At 40.7% G+C, this 22,675-nt stretch overlaps 2 protein-coding genes across 3 annotated transcripts in view; both read right to left on the bottom strand.

Annotated features, from left to right (window-relative positions):
• The window catches only part of flt1 (fms related receptor tyrosine kinase 1), a 78,549-nt gene extending 70,996 nt beyond the window's left edge, over positions 1–7,553 (bottom strand). Inside the window, exons 1-3 of one of the 2 annotated variants that reach the window (XM_088071680.1) lie at positions 6,526–7,553; positions 3,287–3,383; positions 1,572–1,777 (exon numbers count right to left, since the gene is read on the bottom strand). In XM_088071680.1, coding sequence (XP_087927806.1) covers positions 1,572–1,777; positions 3,287–3,383; positions 6,526–6,583 — 361 coding nt within the window. In that variant the 5' untranslated portion in view covers positions 6,584–7,553. Of the gene's footprint in view, positions 1–1,571; positions 1,778–3,286; positions 3,384–6,525 lie in introns of those variants that run through there. The other variant, XM_088071681.1, reaches the window with a different exon arrangement.
• A 148-nt stretch (positions 7,554–7,701) lies between these two features.
• On the bottom strand, positions 7,702–22,623 carry LOC121960351 (suppressor of tumorigenicity 14 protein homolog). Its single transcript, XM_042510011.2, has 19 exons — positions 22,081–22,623; positions 20,715–20,901; positions 19,356–19,480; positions 17,763–17,830; positions 16,450–16,643; positions 15,326–15,421; positions 14,863–15,082; positions 14,213–14,355; positions 13,973–14,070; positions 13,709–13,818; positions 13,381–13,514; positions 12,263–12,367; positions 11,982–12,092; positions 11,790–11,903; positions 11,525–11,644; positions 11,252–11,435; positions 10,905–11,176; positions 10,405–10,541; positions 7,702–9,789 (listed from the first exon to the last, which is right to left on the bottom strand). The coding sequence occupies exons 1-19, from the start codon at positions 22,159–22,161 to the stop codon at positions 9,622–9,624; spliced, it is 2,667 nt and encodes an 888-aa protein (XP_042365945.2). The 5' UTR covers positions 22,162–22,623; the 3' UTR covers positions 7,702–9,621.
• Positions 22,624–22,675: the final 52 nt, after the last annotated feature.

The following is a 22,675-nucleotide window of genomic DNA, read 5'->3' as shown; positions in this document are numbered from 1 at the left end:
AAAGTATTGTTAGTGCAAAAGTAAAAAAATAACTTTTATTTCTAATAGATACATTTTATTTGTGTCATTTACAAAAAGCACTCGGTTTTACTGTCTTATCTTTTACTACTTTTTTTTCTTTTTAACCACAAAAATAAAGTTGGCGGTACCTTTTTTCATGTCTGAGTGCTGTTTGCAGATATCCCTTTCATTTTCAGGGTTAACAAACTCATGTAGCCTGAGAGGCAAAACCCAGGGAAAAAGAGTGGCAAGGCATTTTGACAAAAGTGAGAGGAATTTGTTTTTCTCTCCCCAGAGGAAATTACCTTGTTGACTGAGTGAGAAAACATGTTTTTCTATCATTTTCTGTGAAATGAGCCTTTAATTTCATGCACACACAGAGGAAAGAAAACAATCACCTGCCTCTATGCACAAACACACAAACAAACACTCCCAAGTATCAATCTCAGCAATAAACAAAAACAAACAGACACACACTCCTAAACATACTCCACACCCATTCACTGAATACCCATTCAGCAAATGACTGCCTGTAGTCAACAATAAACACACAGATTGTTTAGAAGCAATCAAACGGCCTCTCTGAGCTTTCTCCTCCCAGCTCGACTACTGTAATAGTCCTGCACCATTGAAAAAGTGTGGGTGTTGCTCGCTGTATTGTTTGTTACCGTAGGGTGTTATTCAAGGAAAGCAAATCTCTGAACATTCGAACAAAAGTACCCAAAGGACTAGCGGACCGAGGGCTTCCTTCTCATGCTTTGATTCCTAATAGAGGACTCAGGGAGGGAGGCAATGTCTGAGCAGAGCCGCAGGCCAAGTCTGAGGCTTAATGGACATGGTGACCTGAGCGATTGATGGCCCCCGAGGGTCCTGTTGGCCAAACAGTAGCGTGCCCTGTGACCCTGGCCTCCAGCCCAGCTCCGTGCCCGGCCCGGCCCCGATCAGCGTCAGCCTCCAGGACAGGGAGGAGCCAGCCGGGTAGACATCATGCCTCCTCTACCCCATGATACCACTGAGCCACTGGCCTTCATCTTATCCCTCTCAACTCCTCTCTCTCTCACACACACACACACACACCTCCCCGCCGCCACCTTGTAGAGACACATCCCCTCCCAGCACACCCCCTTCAAGCCCTTCCCCTCCTCCCCCAAGCACAGGATGCTTCAAGCAAGGCTGAGGCGAGCAGATAAGGCTGATGCCCTGGGAAACTTTGCCCAGGCCTGAGCCTTTCAGCAGCTGGGCTATTCCTGGCCTCGAGGTAGCACGTAAACGAAAGTAAAAAAGGGTTTATATATAGACAACAGGGAGGTAGACCCAGGCTGAGAAAAGGCAGGGGAGGAGGGGGATGAAACTGTGCCAGAGTCATCTAGAAGGATGTGTTGTTGGGACAAACAGTGTTTAGATATAATTGGCTCTCTGGCATTGGTCTGTATTTAGCACCCACCACATCCTGTTTAACCTGGGGATATAAACAATAAGCATGACAGGGTAAGGGGCTGCTCTGTGAGTGCAGCCAGAAAAAAAGACAGAAAAGAAGTTGAGCTCTTGGATCTCAGGCAGTAGTGTCTTACCTGCGACATAGACATAGATGGAGGTCTGTTTTCGGGTTCGTTGCCGGTATCTACAGTGGAACAGGCCAGTGTGCTGTGTCTGGGTGCTGCTGACCGTCACTTTACTGCAGTACTGCTGGCTTGTCCTGCCGCAGCGAGACTCCTCTATTCGCACCTGATCTCTGTTCACACCTGATGGGATTGCCCAGGTCAGCTCCCAGCGACCCCTGTCAACAGGTACAAGGGGTTAAAGTTTGCTTAGAAAACGCTTTGTATGTGCATTCACCTTCAACTGTATTATAAGAACTATATCTCTTTATCTACTGATTGTTTAGGCATATTGAATTGACGGGGGGGATAGGAAGACTAAGGTGCACAACCAAGTGATGTGGCAACTTCCCAGGCCTTTGTGCACGATGCAAAAGACGTGAAGACGTCATTTTCTCATGCACTGAGCTCTCACTAGGGCTACTATGACAAGCATAAAGCCTTGTCTTTGTTTAAGAAATTTAAGTCCCATTTGGTGACCTAATGAAATGCTATAAAGGGCTTTAATAACCTCAAATCCTTTGTGTTTAAGCTTTTTCTGATTTTGTCATGTTTTTTTGCATTGAACCTGGAAAATTAGGATAAAACTATTGAGTACAAATACTAAAACCCAAACTCTGCATAGAGCACATATTTTGAGGTATTGTTTAAACTTGTACTGCCCTGATGAAACTTGTAAAACGTGTTATAGGAAGCAACATATTTCTGACAAAAACTCTGGAGAACAATAACTGCCATGACAGGGCCAGAGGCTAGCAGAGGTTGTACCAAGTCATTGCAAGTGACAAATAAGTCTCAAGTCTTTGCTCTTGAGCCCAAAGTCAAGTCACAAGTCCTAAATTTTGATTTTCAATTCCTAAACAAGCCATAAAATGTGCTTTAAACCAACTATCATGTCATTTTCAGTGTAACAATATATTAAATTCACAAAAATCCTGAATTCTTTTTAAAAATTTGCATTTGTTGAAAGTTTGTTTGGAGTCGTATCTCCATCTGTAATTTTTGACACGCACATTTTGCAAACTGAAAGTTACTTTTTGTTGATATTTTTGCACCCTAATGAAATTATCTTTGGTATAATTTTTCCTACTGGCATCTAGAAATGTAACGTTAGTCCTTCATGGTTCTCTCCTGCAACTTGAGAGGATGCTGTTGGAGGGGTTCAAACAAATTGATGGAATGGAATTATGTGTCGTCTTGCTGGAAATGAACAGTGTTGATGTTAGTTGATTCAGGAAATGAAGAAAAATTAACTTATTCGTGGTACACTTTTTAAACAACATACTTTTAAATGTTTGGGCTTGGTGGTAAGTAAGTCAAGTTGCAAGTCTCTTGATTTTGTCAAGTCAAGTCAAAAGTAATCAAATTTGTAACTGAAGTCTGACTCAAGTACCAGTAATTTCTTCAGGAATATCTTTGCGGAACAAAGTCGGTGAGATTGAAAAGTCAGTAAATTGTGTCTACATCAACTTGGTGTCTCAAAAAAATGATTAATTACAAACTAATGAGTGCCTTGGTGGTGATTTGGACAATAATTTCTTCAGGTAATACTGAGTAATAAAGGCTTAAAGATGAGTATGTTTGAAGTTGTTTGCTTTGATTGACAGGCATCAATGATGGCGATTGTCATGCAACATTGTTGCCCAAATTAAGGTTTTCTTGCGTGGATCTGTCTACCTGAAACTCACCTGCAGTTGAGCAGTAGTGTCTGGTTGATGTCAAGGACCAGCTGCTGGGCTTTCACGTCCAGAATAGGGACGCTGTACTTCCCCCTTTGTTCTTTGTCTGCAGAGGCAGAAGAAAGGACAACAATCAGAGGTTTTCTGTAGTCACAGCAACATCCCAGAACTCCATTGCTGATAAACTGCATTGCATAATTGTAGTATGTATTCTTTAAGGACATCTGAGCAGGAGGTTTACTTTCTGGGGCTGGAGTCCTGGGACACCATTGAAATGTTCTGCTTATTAATAAACTTACATGGAAAAATAGTTCATGTTATTATTTTTAGTTCTAATCTTAGGTTTAGGATACATGAATGAGATAGTCTAGGTCCCTTTGTGTTGACCCAGATCTACATGAGACCACTTTCCAAGGAAATCCTGGAAGACAAAACACTTTACAACCCATAAATATTGTGGATAGTTCCTGTAAGCTCTGTCAATTACAAACCGGACTAAACCGGACTCATGACTGATTGCAGAACCGGTCTGTGTGAGTCCCGGCTCTACAGCACGCACTCCAGCCAGGCTACAGTATCTGTGACCCTCGGCACATCTCCTCGTTCAGGCCACTTGACAACTTGTGTGGAAATGCGTAAGCAGTGTCCCTCTTGTTTATCAAATAAAGGCATTTCTCCACTCCATCGTTGAGGTTTATTAATGAGAGATAAAGATGACTGCCTGTCCACCCTTCCTTCCTCCCAACAACAGCGGAAACATCATTCAGGGAAGTCCGTCCTTCACAGTGACTGCTCCTTACAGAGTGCACAACACACAGTTGAAAAAACTCCTCACAACACAACTGTATCACTGCTACAGCAGTAGTTCAATCACTTGTACAGCAGCGAGTTAGTTTATCACTTAAGTGTATTATTACCATTCATTGTCAGCATCATTGTTCCCAGTGGATGCCCCATTCAGCAGATCTAGCATTACTCACACTGCCTTCACTTCCTAAACTATTTCCTTGTGTTTCACAGAAACACACACACACACGGCAGGGTGAAGGAAGATGACGGAGAAATAAGGATGTCCCCCAGGCCTTTTCAACAAGCTGTGAAGTGTCCAAAAGCACCACTTCCAAATAAGTCAGTGCTGTTTTCCTGCTACTTCATCCAAGGAAAATCAAAAGAAAATCATCACATTTCCAACCACAGAAATGTGAAACGCCCATCATGTGGCATTATTTTTTTTGTGGGAGGTTTCCAGACGTACACACGTCACTATCAGAGTTAAATTACTGCTTTGGAGTTATCAGGAACTTTGGAAGAAACATGTGATGACACTGATGTTAGTGATTCAAGGGGATAACAATGATTATTGTTCATACTTAACTGATATTTTACACTGACTAAACACGGACCTCAAGACCCTTTTATTCTGAAATTGAAGGCATCTATTGTCAAAGGCTTTCAATGATGGAACACTCTGCAGAAAATTTATCCGATGCTCCCGTATTTGTGCAGCTCGATGTGATTGAGCAACAAGTGAGCCAAAAAATTACTGTAATAATTATTAAAATGTTATAAATTGACTATATGGATGTATTGTATTTATAGGTTAATTGACACTTTAGGAGTGGATTTTTAAATTTCATTTAATTGCTCAGTAACTTTATGCTGTAGTTCATTCTATTTAATTATTATTTATTTGACTCATTTACATAGATTTTTTGCTTTTATGAGCAGGTAGGGCATTGCTGAGGTAGAGGGGGCTACAACCGTTTAAAAAGAACAGCATGAATCTGTAATCAAATCTGCAGATTGTTTTGTAAAATTTGGTTAAAAAAATGTTTCTTGGAAAAAAAATCAAGATATTCTATCAGACATTATTAGCATTTTCACTAAACATAATAAAATATATTATATCTCAACATGATAGTGGGATGGATAAAAATAAAGATTAATATTCATATAGGTGTGTGAAATGATTATTATGATATCAGATGCATGTTTTTAAATGAGACTCTTCTGACATGCAGTTATTATTAGGATAAAATCATTATTGTACTAATTTTGGATTGTATCTAAAATTATTTGTTAGGAAAAAAGTAATAACTAAATTTAAAGTTATTGTTCCTATTATCTTTCCAAATTACACTATTAGGCTTTAAAGTTGTTCCCCAATTGCTGATTTGGCCAGTCAGCAGGAGAAAATTAATGATTAGTGCAATTTAGTTTTTGAAAAACTGGATGAAACACAACAGATGAAACACAAAAAAAACAAGTATTTGAACATAAATTAACAGTTGGTTAGGGCATATATTGTGTTAAATGACAGATAATCTGTATTTACTATGGAAAAAAAATATTAGGTTGTGCATAATAAAATCTTAACCTGATGTTAATTGCTTATTATTTCACTTTGCGGGGTGGGGGGGCGAGGGGTCAATATCAACTTTTTTTCTCTCTCTCTTTTATCTACAAGACCTCTAAGTGACCAATAACATCACATCTGTGGGGCGCATAAAAACAACCTGCCGACTGTTTTAGCAATAAGCACAGATTAACCCCGGTTCCTGCCCAGTGGATATTTCCCTCCTGTCGGTCATGACCCCTCGTTCTTTTAAATCAGAACTTTTCATTAAAAAAAACTCATCAGTCTCAGGAAACAACGCCCTGCGTGTGTCCATTCAGCCGGGGCCAAATGTACAAGGAGCCGGGCCACAGAGGTCCGCATTATCCAAACAAGTGTCCCGCAGGATAGCGCTTATCTCCCTCACTGCACTCGGCGCTAATAGAGGTTTACAGGCTCAATAGCCTCAGACTCATGAGCGCACCGACGACTTAATTGCGCAATAAATGAGCAGCCGCACCACAGTGTGAATGAAGAGGCACATCTGTGCGTCTTTTGTTTTCTTTCAAACTAAAGACTGAATTGTTCAGCTTTAGTGATGGAAATGACTCTGCTTTAAAAGCGCTTTAAGATTTCTTATGACCCTGTAGGACCCTCAAGCTTTATGGGGAAACAATATCCAGAATAAAAGTCGTGCGTAAAATACAATTTTCTTCAGGCTACCACAAGTTTGCATTCAGTTTACTACTAAATCGTTTGAGCAAAAGTAAAAAAATACTCAAATATGAACTTTAAGCAGCTAAATAAGTTACCAACACCAGCTCAGATGGTTACAGCAGATGCTCTGTGCAACATTTAGCGACATTACTTCAAAACGTGTTACTTACACTAACACAGTAAACGTGTTACTCACCTTTTGCAAGAACACCATACAATCCACATAGCAGGCAGATGAAAATATATTTCATCATCTCTGGTGACTCCGGTTTTCAAATATAAAATATGAAATGAGTTTTATTCCTGATGTTTTCACCTCTCCAGAGCGGACTCAACACAGCGCAGCGCACTTGGATGTGGCGCTCAGCGCTGATGGTCAGTGAACAGAGATGGTTTTGCTTTCCTGAGGATAGCTGCGGGAGATCACGCAACAGGACACCACGCTTGAACTCCAGTGCAACTTTTTCCCATCGTTTCGGACACTAGCGAGGATTTATACAGTTCCCACAGTGCAGCCACCGGATAGCGGACTTCCGTGACGTCCATTGACACACCCAAGGCGCGTAACAGCAGTCCCCTTTTAGCTCTCCCCAGTGGTCAAGCAATCGACCAGTGAGGGGTTAATAAAGGTTAACAGTCCAAAAATACCCCTTTCTTTTATTAACATTCTTTAAAAAATTAATGTACACACGAAACAACCATTTTTTATCTAATGATTAGCAAGTTATCTCCAGAACAGAGTAGAATTAAGCACCGCTGAATGCCGGAGAGGATGCGCACATGGGAAGCTCTGTGCTTAAATCTTGGGTGCACTTTGGATTTGTGCACGTGATGATCAGCACGTAGGCAGCGGAGAACAAGGATGGTTTCCTCATCAACAACCTGACAGTCGTGTCTTTATATGACAAACTGGCAATCTTTCATCAAAAAGTAAACAAACAGGCGTTGCGCTTGAAAGAGCATGGCACACATTGCGCAACCAGAAAAACAATATCACCAGGTAACCTCATTTCAAATGTACTCATACTACAACGTCATCAGATGTAAAAGTATCACCTCCAAACTACTGTACTATATAGGTGCCTCATATCGTACTATTTTCAGCCAAAAGCACCAATAAAAACTGCGGCAGTTCAGATTTCTCAGGTAAAAAGCCAAATTGGCATATGTTTTGGTTTGTCCTCTGGGTTCTCATTTCACTAAACTACACACAAACCCTCTGTAATTACAAGTTTTTAAAAAGTTTTATTTTACTTTATTTAAAATTTCTAAATGTCCGTGCTGAAATGTGAGTTAAACATGCGGTTTCCTTTTTCTATTTTTTGAGAAAGTCAATAACAATTCAAGGTAAAGAAGGGCATTTTTTTTAGTAAGGGAAATAAAAGATCATAAATGTCATGCAAAAAATGCAGCAAAAGTACAACAGTTTTGTTGAGACCTGCTGTGTTGGAAATTGTGTCTTTAATGTCAATGCAATCAATCTGATAGAGTTAAATAATGATGCAAAACGTTTTTTAATCCTTTGGGCATAAGGTGCATCATTCCCTCAGGACATAAAATAAACAATGATGCAGACTGGCCACTGGGTGGTGATGTGGGCTGAATGAGCACAAGGACAAGTGGAAACATGCAAGTGTGTCTGCACAGAAAAGACTGGTGAAATTCTCTCCTGATGATCTTATTTACCAGCATCATGACTTTACGGTAATCTGCGATCATGCTTTTCAGGGAGCATGCATTAAAACAGAGGCACCACAGGGATAAATTAAATCACAGTAAAACTGAAATGCAAAATATATTATCTCCTCCTACCGAGCGATTATTTGCTTCTCTACAATTACAAAATATGTTGAACAAAAGGCTATGACTCAGATAAACTCAGGATATACAAATGCACAAACATACACGTACAGTACAATAACAGCTCTCAAACACATACATAAACACACATATACAGTACATGGACGAATGTAGAGGAGGAAAAATAGACAGTATGCGTGTGGGGAAAGAACTCTTTCCACATTCAGTTAAGGAACTGTTGTGACACTATCTCTGCGGAGAACGATGTAGCTGACAGGAAAAGAGGAAAGGTAAGAAAAACAGAAAGTAATTGGCTCCATTTACATGCTCAGGAAAACCTGGCTAGTTGGTCTGACCTGTCTGTCTGATTGAGCAAATTAATAACGGAAATAGATGGCACTAATGTTGTGGTGTAATTTTAAGTATGTGGGTGTAAAACAGATGTCTCTTCATCGTCTGCAGTTTATACAAAATGCAGCTGCTTGACTTCTAACTTTAAAGAAAATTGGATCACATAACACAAGTACTGGCATCTGTCCGTTGGCTTCTTTTCCATTTTAGGATTGATTTTAAGGTTTTATTGCTGTTGTAAAGGTTTTAAATGGGCTGCTGCCACCTTATCTAGCAGAACTTTTAAATCTTCCTGCTCCATTTAGAATACAAAGGTTGACCGATCAGATGCTCCTGGATGTTTACAGAACGAGACACAAAAACAGCAGCAATGGAGCCTTTGTGGTGGCTGCCCCGAAACTGCTCAGACAACAGAAACCTTTAAATCACTGCTGAAGTCCCACTTCTTCTCACTGACATACAACTGATATGAGCTTGACACCTTTATTGACTTCATCATCTGTTGTGCTGCAATTTGTTCACTATTATTTTTATCGTTTTCTATTGCCCTTATTGCCAATTTGCTTCTGTACTCATTTGTTTTGGTAATTTGTGCCTGATCAGCACTTGCTGCTGGTCAAGTAAGGTTTATTTGAAATGTTCTGTATAAATAAAGTTGGACTTCACTTGCTTTTAAGCATATTATTGCTCTGTCAGAACTATAGAGCAATTGTAGGGCAGAAAATATTATAACACTTGTATTATAACACTCAGTCTACATGAGTGTACAGACAGTGAAAACCATAAGCTAACAACAGTATTTTTTAGGAAAAGTATCCTGTGGGCATCTTATAATCCGTGTAAAGTATTCTAACAAAATTCTAACATTTATTTGAAGCAACCCAAACCCTAAATTAATTTAATAAAAAGGTTAATCTTTTGTGCATGTCGACATAGCGTCTGTCTGTGATGGGGATTGTAAGAAGTTGACTGGTTTGGAGCACTGATGATGCCCCTGCTGGGCGGTTGCCATGGACACACCCCCAAAAACGTACTGAATCATTGTCATGCAATCACGACAGCAGTCTGAAGATGGACTCCAGGTCTGAAACCTTTGCCCTGTGTGTTAAGTCTGTCTGTTTTATGTCAGTGTAGTGGTCTGTCACACCTGTCCTTTGGTCTGCTGATGAATCCAGTCAGTGAACTTGACTACCTGTGTGTAGACACCAGGGCGGTTCTGCCTCGCACAGCCCTCACCCCAGCTCACGATCCCCGCCAGGAACCACCGCCGGCCTCGCTCCAGACACACCAACGGACCTCCTGAGTCACCCTGAGGGCAAACATATGCACAGTTATACACATATAGACAAACATGAGCATAAAAACACTTTTAGAGCAGCTAGAGTGCCTATTAACATAAAGACACACAAACAGAAATCCAATGAAACACAGGAAATTAGCTTTTTGAGAAGATGACACATGATACATTCTGTTGGGCTTTAGAAAGAAATTCTGGAAAATATAGAAAATGAAATTAAAACTATATTCATTGAAGCAAGCCATTTTCCATAAACATCACCGCAGACCCTTCTGAGTGTTTTGCCAGTTGTTTATATGTCTGTTTCAGATCACAATGAAGGCTGAGTTTGAGGATGGATGTGGTCCAAGCAAGGGTGCTGGAAGTACGGGGTGTACATAATAATACTGTCTATTCTTCACCTTTATTTGTACAGCTTTGTGTTCCTTGTTTCTATCTGGTTTGTCTATTTAAGTATATCAAGAACATTTGTGAGTGTGTGAGAATGTGAGGTCATTAAGAACTATGCAAAAAACTAGTAAAAAGAGTAAATATTTCTCATATGAGTACACACACTTGGCTAAAAAGGGATACTGATAAAAATGCATACTTGTGCGAAGACACACCAACTGTGATGCACACACTCACCTGACAGGCATCCACCCCTCCCTGCAGGTTCCCAGCACACAGCATCCTGGGAGTTACAGCCTCATCATACAGCTTGTTACAAGTGTTCCTGTTTATGATCTTCACTGGGGCCTCTTGTAAGCGAGAGGCCAGTTCACCTATAATCAAACACAAAATGGGACTATCTTATGGTATTATGAAAATTTTGGAACACAAGAAAACGTCACCCATCTATCTCCAGAACACAACTTACAGAAAAACTCCTGCACATAGTCTAACTTGCAAAAATCCTTATTTTCACGCAACGTTTTGGTAGTAGGTTTGCCTGAAGAAGGTCTAGTACCAAAACCTCACATTAAAATAATGATTTTTGCAAGTTTGACAGTGTGCAGGATTTTTTTCTCTAAATTCTGAAAATTTTATAACGCTGTGATGCTTGTTTATATTGCCCCAGATCTACGTTTTTTTTTAAGACCTTGGCAAGATGTAAAAACACACTTTTTGTAAACTTCAGCTCTTACCGTCCTCCATGAGGACGCCCCAGCCTGTGACATAGCAGTTGGTCCCTGTTGTGAAGGTGTGTGAGGGAGCAGGGACGCACACAGGCTGCACCAAGTCGTTGAAGAAGACAGGAGCGCTGAGCTCAAGGAGGGCGATGTCGTAGTCGGAGGTAAACTGGTCATACTGCGGGTGAAGGAGGATGCGGCGGATCGGTCTGGTGGCTGCACCGTTGTTCCCTGTAGTCATCACACGCATTCCCATATAGGCTCGCCATGCACGGGCATCTGAGTATCTGCAGACACAACATACATGAACACACACACGGATTATTATTATCATAATGTCGCCTTTCAGGCATCTTTCTTACTTAATGGCGTCTGAGTCTTGGAAGCAGTGAGCTGCAGAGATGAGCCAGCGGTTGCCGACCAGCGTGGCTCCACAGACGTGGCCATAGCGATCCATCTGGAGGCTGACCTGCCACGGCCATGACCCCGCCCCCGCATCAGAGCCGCCAACTATCTTAGCCCGCTTCTTGGGCCTGGTGCCACAGCCTGGGACACAAAGGTAGATAAGAGGCAAAAATCATGATGGCAGAATTCAGAGGACTTTCATTCAGTTTTTAGCCAGGATTGAAACTTACCACAGCGCTGCTCATCAGAGCCATCAAAGCAATCTTTGACTCCATCGCATTCAGGGTTAACCTTACTCACACACTTTCCGTTGGCACATTTGTATGAGGATGAGGAGCAGCCTTTAAGATCTAAAGAGAATAAAAGACAATATAAGAAGAGTGAAACAAAAGACACTTAAAATATAAGTACTTATAAAAGCAGCATATTGAGATAAAATACACTTAAAGTGATCAGTCAGCGTCACCAGTGATGTCTAGCATCATGAACACTCACACGCTCTGGTGCAGTTGAGTTCATCACTCCGGTCTTTGCAGTCAAGGACACCATCACACACTGAAGACTTTGGCAAACACACCTTATTGGGACACACGTGGTAACATTTACCTCCTGAAAACAAACATGTTAGCTTTAACAGTCCAAATACAAACAAGCACATGCATGTTACTATGGTGACAGTCTACTCACCACAGGCACCCTCCTCGCTACTGTCGGCACACGTGCTCTGGCTCCCACACTGGCTGCTTTGAGGCTTACACTGGCCGTTCCCACACAGTACTTCACCTGGTCTGCAGGATGCTACATGTTGTGCGCATGTGCAATCATGCACACACAGTAGAAACACACAAACACATACAAATCTGAGTGTAGTACAAAGGTCATGTCTGTCAGATTACATGTTAAGAAATAAAGGGTCAAGCCTACAGTCCTTTTGCATCATCAATAGTGTCTTCAGGCAAAAGACTTACAGCATTTAGCCTCGTCCCGTCCATCTGAGCAGTCTTTTACTCCGTCACACACCTTTCTCAGAGGGATGCAGCGGCCATTTCCACAGCGAAACTGGCGAGGACACGCTGGAGACAGACAGGGATGAGACTTCAATGTACTGTCTAGAATTACAGTATTTTCTCTGGCATAGATGTAGATATATGACCCATAATAGACTGGTTTGCAGTGTCATAGTACTTTCAGGACCTCTCTTTTGAAGGTTTTAGTCTCATCTCACACTTGACCACATCTTTACTTAGTCCTGTCTCAGTCTCAGATGAAGAGGACTCGAGATTTTGTTTCAAGACCGGTAAAGACCACAACTGAGTATATAGAACAAAAATGATGTTGAATATGATGGTTAAGTTGCTTTCAGCTCTAACTATCGTCTTTTATAGCATACAGAATAGTCCAGTTAGCCTACTTGTGTACTAATATTGATAAACACAGGAAATAATCGGCTATGTCATGGTTTATTTTGTAGAAGAAAATTAACCTAGAAAAAATTCCTTGGTTTCATGGTTTGATCCATTTAAAGGTCAACTGTGTAGGACTTTGAGGTATGGAGTAAAAATAAGGTCAAAAGTCTTGTAGCTGTGTATGACCATGTCTGAATGTGTTAAATTATTTGTATGAAATACATTCAAATGTGTGAATATGAGAACAAATAGATATCGTTTTTGAATCCATAAGGGGATTTCTGAATAAATGAAAAAAAAGTAAACGCATAAAGAAGTTTTTGCACACGGGTTTAAAGTTCCAAAAAAGGTTTGCAGGTACACATCTATCTATTTTCACACATCAAGCTATTTCTCATGGTACAAATATACATAATTACAGATATGTATTTATGGTAATAAAAGTGAATGAAGAAGAATCTTAATTTTTTTGTTTCGTTTTCAGAGGAATGTTGATCTTTCAGAGTAATGTGAGGAGTGTCCATGGTTTACGTGGTCCACATTTTATTGTAAGTGTGTCATGCAGAGTGGGCCCACTGGACTGGTCTAGTTCTTGACTCTGATTCGGCCTGCTTTGTTCTTTGTCCTGACTATGCCTCTCTGTCTGAGCTGGTTATTTGAAGGCAACACATTTTACTTACTGCCCTCTGGAGAGAAAGCTCGGTAGAGCAAGTAGAAGCCCTTGTGAGTGAGAGATTCGTCCGAATGGAAGTGGAGGGAGAGAGGAGAGGAGTAGACTCGCTTTTTGCTGCTATCTGACACTGGATTACACAGTCTAGATATAGAGAAGCAAAAAAGTAAGGAATCTAACATTTAACTCACTCATAGAGACACAAAAAATGTGGAATGTCTTAAACAATTGTGAGATAAAACACAGTTACAGTAATTGAGAATCATAAAACATCTTTAAAAATTTGACTGATGTGGATGAAATGCTTATGGGCCACACAGTCCAGTTTGGCAACCCACTTGGTCCCTCCAATGTCCAGCCAGTCTTTCTCACAGCCGTCTGATGACGAGGAATCCTGAATGTCCATCGTCACGATCGTCATGGAGATCAGGTATCCTGGCAAGGGCGCCTGATAAAGTAACCAAAGACAATTCACATGCTGGAATGTGGATGGGCCGTATGACAAAGGCATTATTCACTCCTCTGCTCTCTTACTTTCTCTTTCTTATTCCTGTGTTTCTAACACGCACACTCACAAACATGTATGCCCTCATGTGACTCACCCGTAGTGTCCAGGTACAGTCTATGTTTGGAGGGTAATAGGAAGGGTAGTAAGGGGAGGCAATGGAGCCGTTCCACGAGGAAATCGACCCTCCGCAACCTGCAGGGGGAGATGGTGACACAGCGAGATACACAGAATACACATTAAAACACTGACTTCACTCTATGTATGCTTATCAGTGCAAATAAATACTCCCAGCACCAACATATCATACAAGATTTGAAGGGTTTAATACTCAAACCTGCTTTTGGGATGGCTTGGAAATAAGCTTTGAAGATTGCTCCATCTCTCTGTCTGCTGAAGGAGAAGGTGACTAACATCACATTCCCAGAGGATGTCAGCTTCATAACAGGGGATGAACCCGAAATAGGAAGCCCACACCACCTGAGACAAGGATATAAGGGTTCTTACAGCTTAAGGCAAGTTGGATTTAAAACTTTTAAAGACTTTTTTAATGCTACTTGAAATTAAATTTTTGACCATAAGCTATTATTGAAGGAAAATAACATGTCCTGACATTAATTACTTAAGGTTAGGGTGAATTTTATTTCATTTTTCAAATATTTATTGTAACATAAAACATGACTTTGGTGATTTATTACAAGAAGCATTTGGTAAATTATTATTTTTAAGTTACCCATTATTTTAAGCTTTTTCAATGCAAAAAAAATGTCTCCAATGTTTAAGACTTTGAAAGATTGATTTTAGACATTTTAATGCCAATAAATGCCTTTTTTAAAAGTGATGTCTTCAATGCCTTTAAAGACTTTAAGGATCCGTGGGAAATGTGTCATGGATATGTATGTATTCAATATATAAATGAGATATTTATTATAATGCATTTGCTATCACAGTGACTCCAGAGACTGAAAGGTCATAGAATATGTTTACCTGGCGATTATCTTGTTCTGTAATGGAAGTAAGAAATCGTAGGCAGAGAGCTTGTGGGCAGTGCAGCTTCCTGGCGTGGCACCATGCAGAGTGAGGATTACCAGTCGAACCACATGACCTGATGGCACGCGAAGACGCCACTGGTAGTACGGCTTTTTGGGACTCACAAGGCTCAGGGTGCGGTTGTTGCCATACTTGGCATAGAGGTCAAAGGACATCGCTAGACAGAGGAAGTGATGGAAATATTTTCGAAATGAATAATGTAAGTGCACTTTTTCCTTTCCTGTCAACAGACATGGCGTGCAAGCCTTGAGAGCAGCATTAATGGCAGCCATAAAAGAAGACAGAACGAAGCACGATCAGCTCCAGTCAGACAGTCTGAACTCAGTCACACTTTTTTCAAATTTTCAGAAACCATATCTTTAGATTTTGTTACATAAAGCCAGAGCCATGCTCTCCTCACCTTGGAAGCCAAGCTGCCACTTCCCACTCTGGATGCTGTTTGGATTCTTACTCTTTTCTGATTTTTCATCTGATTCAAAATCATCAGGGTCCAGACCTACAGAAACATACGGCAGATATCAACATGCTTTACAAATTATACCATTCTAAATGTACAGGTATCTAAGTATTTACAAAGGGTTAATTATTCCTAAATCCTGTGTTTCTATTTAAAAACAAATGCCTGCAACACAGCATTACATTTCAATTTGTGCATTTCACTGCTTTAAACCTATTTATTAGCAGTTACAGGGTTAGTTCACCCCAAAATCAAAATGCATATTTTTTCTCTTAACTGTAGTGCTATTTATCAATGCACATTTTTTTGGTGTGAGTGCAGAGTGTGAGTGGACATATCAGCCTTCTCTCCAACATAATGGAACTAGATAGCACTCAGCTTATGGTGCCTATTGTACATTTTTAAGACTGTACAGCAGTTTTTCTTTCCAGAAATCACGACACAGTTACTCGAGATAATCCACAGACCTTGTTGTGAGCAGTTTCATGTCTGAATTTTTTTCCTCCTACCAAACTACACCCACAAAATGTATCACTGTGAAGGAGGCATGCATCTACTTATTGACTAGAGGCTCGTGCTCATGACAGCGCAAGATGTGAACATTAATGGCGTCCTCCTCCAATGGTATGGCGTAATCTAGCTCAGTGAAACTCTTGAAATCCTCTCTCCTTTCATGGGATAAATTGTGGGAGACCAGTGCAATGATATGGTTAGTGGGTGTAGTTTGGAGAAAAGAAAATAGTTCCTACATGAAACTGCTCACAACAAGGTCTGTGGATTGTCTTGAGTAAGTGGGTCATGATTTCTGGAAACAGACATTGCTGTTGAGAATTAAAGGTATTTTTTTTTTTTTTGGTGCTCTTGGCATTACAAGCTGAGTGCAATCTTCTTTAAATATTTTTTAAGAGAAGGCAGGCATTTCTATGGCTGATATTGCCAACATTTGGCTACTCACACCAAAACAATCTAGAGTCATAAATAGCCCTACAGAGAAGAGGAGAAATATATATATTTCCGTTCATATGTCTGTGTTTAATATGCATGTACTGTGCAGCGAGAACCTCTACCCAGCAGGTGGAGCATGTCGTCATCTTCCTCCATGAAATATCGCTGCTCATTGCGGCTGTCCCGCAGCACTTTGTTGCTGCCAGGAAATCTGCGCTGCAGCCTCTCTGGGGCGGACCTCTGTATCGCCACTGCAACATCATCCGGAGCAGAGAATTTACTCCAGTAGAAGACGTTGAGCCCTTCCACTCCTTCACTGTCACACAAAGGGTTCACAATGTTGCTATTCTGCAGGGGACATACAGCTGTGTATGTTGTTGTCATGTAGGGGTGTAAATCACTGATTTTATCACTCTATATTATATCAATACTCTATATTATATCAATACTGGACACCGATACGATATTTGCCGATATTACAAAGTCTACCACAATACAATTTCGACTCAATTTAGGGGCCTGCGATTGATATATGCTGATATTATATGCTGATTTAACACAGCCGGTTACAGGAGAAGCTGCTACCCCTTGCTTTTCTTTCAGCCAGAAAAGATAAAAACAACATATACACAATTGGAAATAATTTAAACTGGTTCATTGTGTTTGAAAACACTCTCTGGAAAAAAATGTTTTCACTTTAATTCAAACCATGATTGTTTTTCCTAAAACTTCAGGGCTGTCTGACTTGGAGACAAACTTCTCCCAACATCCTCAAAACGTGGATTAACAACAAGATCTTTTCACTAAAGTATAAAAACTCAATAATAACTGTCAAGGACAAAAGACAAAACAACTGTCTTTTTTGTAGGTCATATTTCCCCCACATATACAACATGCTAATGTTATTAGCATAGGCCCATGGCATTTTACATTACAGAGATTAGCTTAGCGGCTAGCAGACTTTTCCTCTACTCATAACTTAACCAACTTACTATTATTTATGCTTCGTCTTACTCACCGCTGGTTTAACAGAACAGCACGGATGACTTTCAGTCACCATGAACATTTTTTCAGTCAACATGGCTGAAACACAGCAGCTAAGGTAACATTAACAAGAAGTCAGTGAAGTGGCCCAGCAGGTACATCATGTTTCCTCAGAATGGCTTTTGTTTACATATCATGTGCGCTGTCTGTTGACTCACACTTTCTCCGAAAACAAAACATTTCAACGCTGATGATTTATTCCCGAGTAAATAATAGTAATATATATCCTCATGTCCTCATAATATCCTCATTGTCTTTCTCTCAGCTGCCATTATATGCCAGACGCTGTGTGACGTGACACAGACTTTCAAAATAAGGGCGCGCCTGAAAGAGGATGACATGGATCAATGTTGCACATTTCATCACTGGGCTTTTTGTCGGTGCAGCGTACCTGAAGGCAGTAATCCCTGAGTGCAGGTAGTAAGAGCTCCACGGCGAGGACTCGTAGAGTTCTGAGAACTATTAATTGAAAAATACAAAAAGACATCAAGAATTAAAGCCTCATGGGTGTATGCCTCCCTAAGCTAGTCAAGTTACAATTTACATCCATGTTTGTCCAGACTCACATGTAGCCTGACAGATGACAATGCCTCAAATATGAATGTTGCTGCAAAGAAGCTTCATATTCTAAAACATGGATGCTTCAAACACATTTTCAACTCTGACAGTAGAGAATATCTATACAATCAGCGCAGCTTTAACGTGGAGACCTAAGATTAATGTCACAAATTCAGTATCAGACTAAATGTTTCCCCCTCTGGCCATCACTCAGCATCATAACTCAGGAACAGAGAAGTGTTTTGTGGAGCATCATGACATCAAAGTAAAGTTGAAATTTTACTTTTTTGACATAAAATGTCATCATGAAGTGCCTCCTCAAAAAGAAGGATTGACCACATACTGTACACTACAGTGCTGTCAGTGTGACATCACTGCAGTGCAAGTGAGGTCACTTCTCCCGTGTAAGCAACACATGAGCACACCTGGTCGAACATGCAGCCTGAGCTCAACAAAAGCATTGTTCGTGTGTGTGTGTATCAAACTCTGCATGTGTGTATGTTGACTTTGAGCAGCACAGAGCTCCATTGTGTGTCTACCTGCCGGCCGTGTAGAGGTAGGACCTTGGGTGGTATGGGCTCCTCGCCTTGAGTTCACCTGTTCTTTAATGAACAGATGGCTGTGCAGATACTATGACCACTTAACAAGCCTGCTAACTCGCCCTCACAGCTGAGTAAAGGAGCATTACACTATGTCAGTGTAGATTTGGGGGGATTTACACCTATCAGTTCACCATTTCTTCACCGCTCAACAAGATTGCCTGGCCGTGCAACTGACCTTTCACTCCAAAACCCAAATTCCCCCTCTGATATCTTTCCCAACCCTTCTCTCATCCCAACCTGCCCCACTGCCCTGTCTCTCGCTCTCCACCCCAGCGTCAAACTGAGGTTCACCTCCTCTCTGTAGTGTTCGGCACACAGAGTGGCTGATTGTGTGAAAGCTACACAGACAATGTTTTTATTGAAGGCCTGCTCTTCCTCTCACTCTTGCTGCCTGGGCCTAGCTGGGCTCACAAATGCCGGGCTTGTCCTCAGCCCTGAAAGGGCCCTGTCCCTGGGGGTCTCGGGAACTTGCGCACACACCGTGCCCAGCTCCTGTTTCAGCTTTACATTTAACACCACCAGAGTGAGACAGAGAGAGAGGGATAGAGGGAAGAGAGAGACGTAGAGAGAGAGAGTGGAGGACAAAGCCGATAAAGAGAAAAGCAAATGAATTCAAGGACAAGACACAAGGAGAATGGGAAGGAGAAAGAGGGCAGCAGTGTTTTGAAAGTGCCACTTAAAAGACACTAGTAGTCTGCCGTAGTGAAGCATATCAAAGTCAGAGCAGCGAGATCAGCTTCAGCTCAGAGCGGGAAGGACGAGCAGCACTCTAAAGTGTCATTCAGAGGGGAGGCACTGACGGACAAGTCCATCGTTCCACTTACATAATGGTTCAAAGCCTGAGCCTGCAGGCGGAACTGCGGGGAGGTGGAGTCAGTCAGCTCTGAGGAGAAGCTCAGGTTTGGGAACTCCACGCTGCCACCGAGGAAGAACACTGAGGAGGGCGGAGCTGCAGGGGAGGAGGTAGAGATTTGAGACAGGTGTACTTGCAGGGTTCCTACAGCCTGAAACAAGTTCAGTTTAGGACTTTGCAATGCCACTTGGAATTAAATTTAAGACCAATTTTACTGTAACCAAAATGCAAGAAAAAAGCATGAACGCACATCAATTACTTATAAACAATTTTGTCCAAATGTTTATTGTAACATAATTGTAACATTGTAACATAAAACTTTTTTGATCAAGTTTAAAACTTGGAGGATCTACTTAAAATGCTGAAAAAAAGCTATAACTGTCTAAAGTGGAACACATAAAAAACATATTATTCTAAATGTATCAATTTGGTTTGCCTTGAAAAAATAAACATTTTAATTTGAATGGATGTGGTAAATGTGTTGTTAGTTCCTCTTTACCTGCGTGATGGAAATGACAGAAGCATATGTTTATTATTCAAACGTTGTTCATCAACAATTATTTTGAGATTTTACAACTCAACATGAGAAAAAAAAATTAATAAAATCCTATTTTCAGGGTTCCCACACATTGTCATCACACATTTGTCACATTTTTCAGACAAAATTTCAAAACTTTTCCATGACTTTTTAAGGACCCAAAATATTAATTTGTCTTGCCCCACTTGCCCAGTGTGTCTTTAAAATATATAAGATTAATATTCTATTCAAACATAATTTCAGAATCCCACATGATGTGCTCAAGGGCTCTAAGAAACAAAAATCGAACCAAAGGTTTTTTAACTTTCTGTAAAAATTGCCCCAAATATTTAAGTTTTCTATTAAAAAGATGCCAAACATTAAAAGTTGTATGTCCCTGTATATATAATAGCATATTAAAGTGACTTTTTGTCATCAGCTACAGGAAATATATTCACTGTAACGTTACATTAATGTAATTCAATTTATTACACACAGCACATTTCCATGATTTTTCAATAACTTTCAATGTTTTTTACTAGTTCCATGACTTTTCCAGGCCTGGAAAATTTGGTTGTGACATTTCATAGCTTTTAAAGGTTTTCCATGACCGTAGGAACCCTGTATTTTGTTTTTTTTAAACATTTTTTGACACACTGGATATTTTAATACCAATGAAGGCCTTATTTTTAGACGAATTTAATGCCTTTGAGCACTTTCTATGGATCCACAGGAACCCTGACTTGGGTGACAGTGGGTGAAAAAAATAAATAAACATTTTAAAGGACAGGAGAAAAGCAGGTGTGTACTCACATGTTAAGAAGTGGAGAGTCAGTGCAATGGAAGCAGCGAAAGGAAAGAGAGGCAGGAGACCCAACATCCATCTCCTCCAGGAGCCACAGGCTGGAGCTTGCCCCCCCTCCACCTTTTGCTCTGCCTGATCCTCAGGCTTCGTGGGGGGGCTCAGTGACTGGGTGGGCTCCTTCAGCTCCCCCTCTCCCTTCAAGAGACAAGGACATGACTCAAATATCATAGCAGCTTTTAATGTCTGTGCTCAAGTTGCTTCTAATTGATTGCATTTTATTCTTAAGTCACCACAGGGATAAAGAAAAGCAGCCTATCTGCCAAAATCAGTGGGAAAATGTAACCATGCACTTTTACTCAAGTACTGTACTTCAGTACAAATTTGAGGTATTTGAACTTCACTTGAGTATTTTCTTTTTATGTCACATTATTTTACTCCAAAAGATTTCAGAGGGAAATATTGTACTTTTGTATTTCACCACAGTTATCTTAATGTTTTAGTTACTTTAATCTTAAAAAAAATAGTATGAGTTTATAATATATGTTGTTGTTAATGAAATTATTAAACATTAAATCATCAGTCAACTGACAAAATTAATTATAAACTATTTTCATGAACATGCATTTTTTAATTTTGTTTTGTTTTTCTCCTTTTGTGTTTGGGGTGGGTTTCATAATTTTGAGTTTTTAGGATTTTTTCCTATTTAATGAATGATTTCGACCCCCCTCCCCGTTTTTTTTAAAACAATATTTCGTTTTTGAAAAAAATAGTTTGATTATAAAATTCTGCAACTTTGGTACTTTTAATACTACCACCTTTTTTATTATACTTTACTTTTGAGCAACATTTACTATGCAGGATATTTACTTGTAACAGAGTTTTTGTGGCTGTGTAGTAATTGTACTTTTACCTAAGTAAATGATCTGAATACTTTTGTTCACCATGGCCAAGATCAATGAGACATAGATTTGATGGCTGAGCAGACTCTGATTTAGTGAGAGTAACGGTGAGCATCTTTGAGCTGAAAGGATCTACTAAAACATTTAAGGGGTTGGCAGGATTCCCCGGGGGAGCAGACAAAGCGTGGCTGGAGGAGTCTGCTTTCCCACGGCCTGGCTCTGCGGTGTCAGCACTCAATCAAGTGCTCACCCTGACAGATATTCATGAGAGAGACACCCTTGGAGACGGATTTTCTAATTAAGATGAAGCATTACTGATTTGGTTTGATTATTAAACATCACAAAAAAAATCTTAAAAAGTTAAGTGAACAGACTTTTCCCGTTTTATGTATGGAATATATTCGGAAAAATGGTAGAAAGTACAGTCAAGTTTGGCACAACCGACATTTACGCGCAGAGAAAAGCTGCAGCTTACCTGTGCAGCAGAGCAGCCTGAGTGTCCATGCCCGGAGACGCAGTACACTTCGCAAGTTTTGCTTTTGGGGAGAGTCCTCATAGCACTGTCCCGTTTAGCTCCAGAGAGGCGATATGCAACAATACCTCAGGCATAGAAACGATGGAGAGAGAGGAAACCCCCGCGGTCGCTTCCTTTGAAAAAAGCGCAGAAATCCGACCTGAGCGGCTCGGATGCGGCGGGCATTCACCGCCTCCCGTTTACCTGAACTGGGCGGCAGGTGTCACACGGAGCCCCAGAATGCAGTGCGGGGGACAATGAGAGCACTATGAAAGGGTACAATCCGCACAAGCATCCGTGCGACAGATATTGTGGGCAAACTTCCTCGCTGTGTATGCTGGGAGTGAAGCTAGCAGGGACAAAGGGGTGCTTGAGGGAAACGTGTGCGAGGTATTACAATTGCAGCTTGGCTGCTGTGCCCTTGGATGCTCCACAGGGGCGCAAAGCAGGACACAACACGCAATTACAAATTTTGGCACCAAACTTGCTCTTTGTGAGGCTGCAACAGGACATAAGATGGGCTTACAGTCCCAAATCTTGAAAGAGGAATGCTGCA

This window comes from Plectropomus leopardus, chromosome 21, assembly GCF_026936395.1.
Source record: "Plectropomus leopardus strain MGB_pleo_1.0 chromosome 21, ASM2693639v1, whole genome shotgun sequence".
NCBI classification, from domain to species: Eukaryota; Metazoa; Chordata; class Actinopteri; order Perciformes; family Serranidae; genus Plectropomus; species Plectropomus leopardus.
This window is presented reverse-complemented; position numbering and strand designations above follow the sequence as displayed.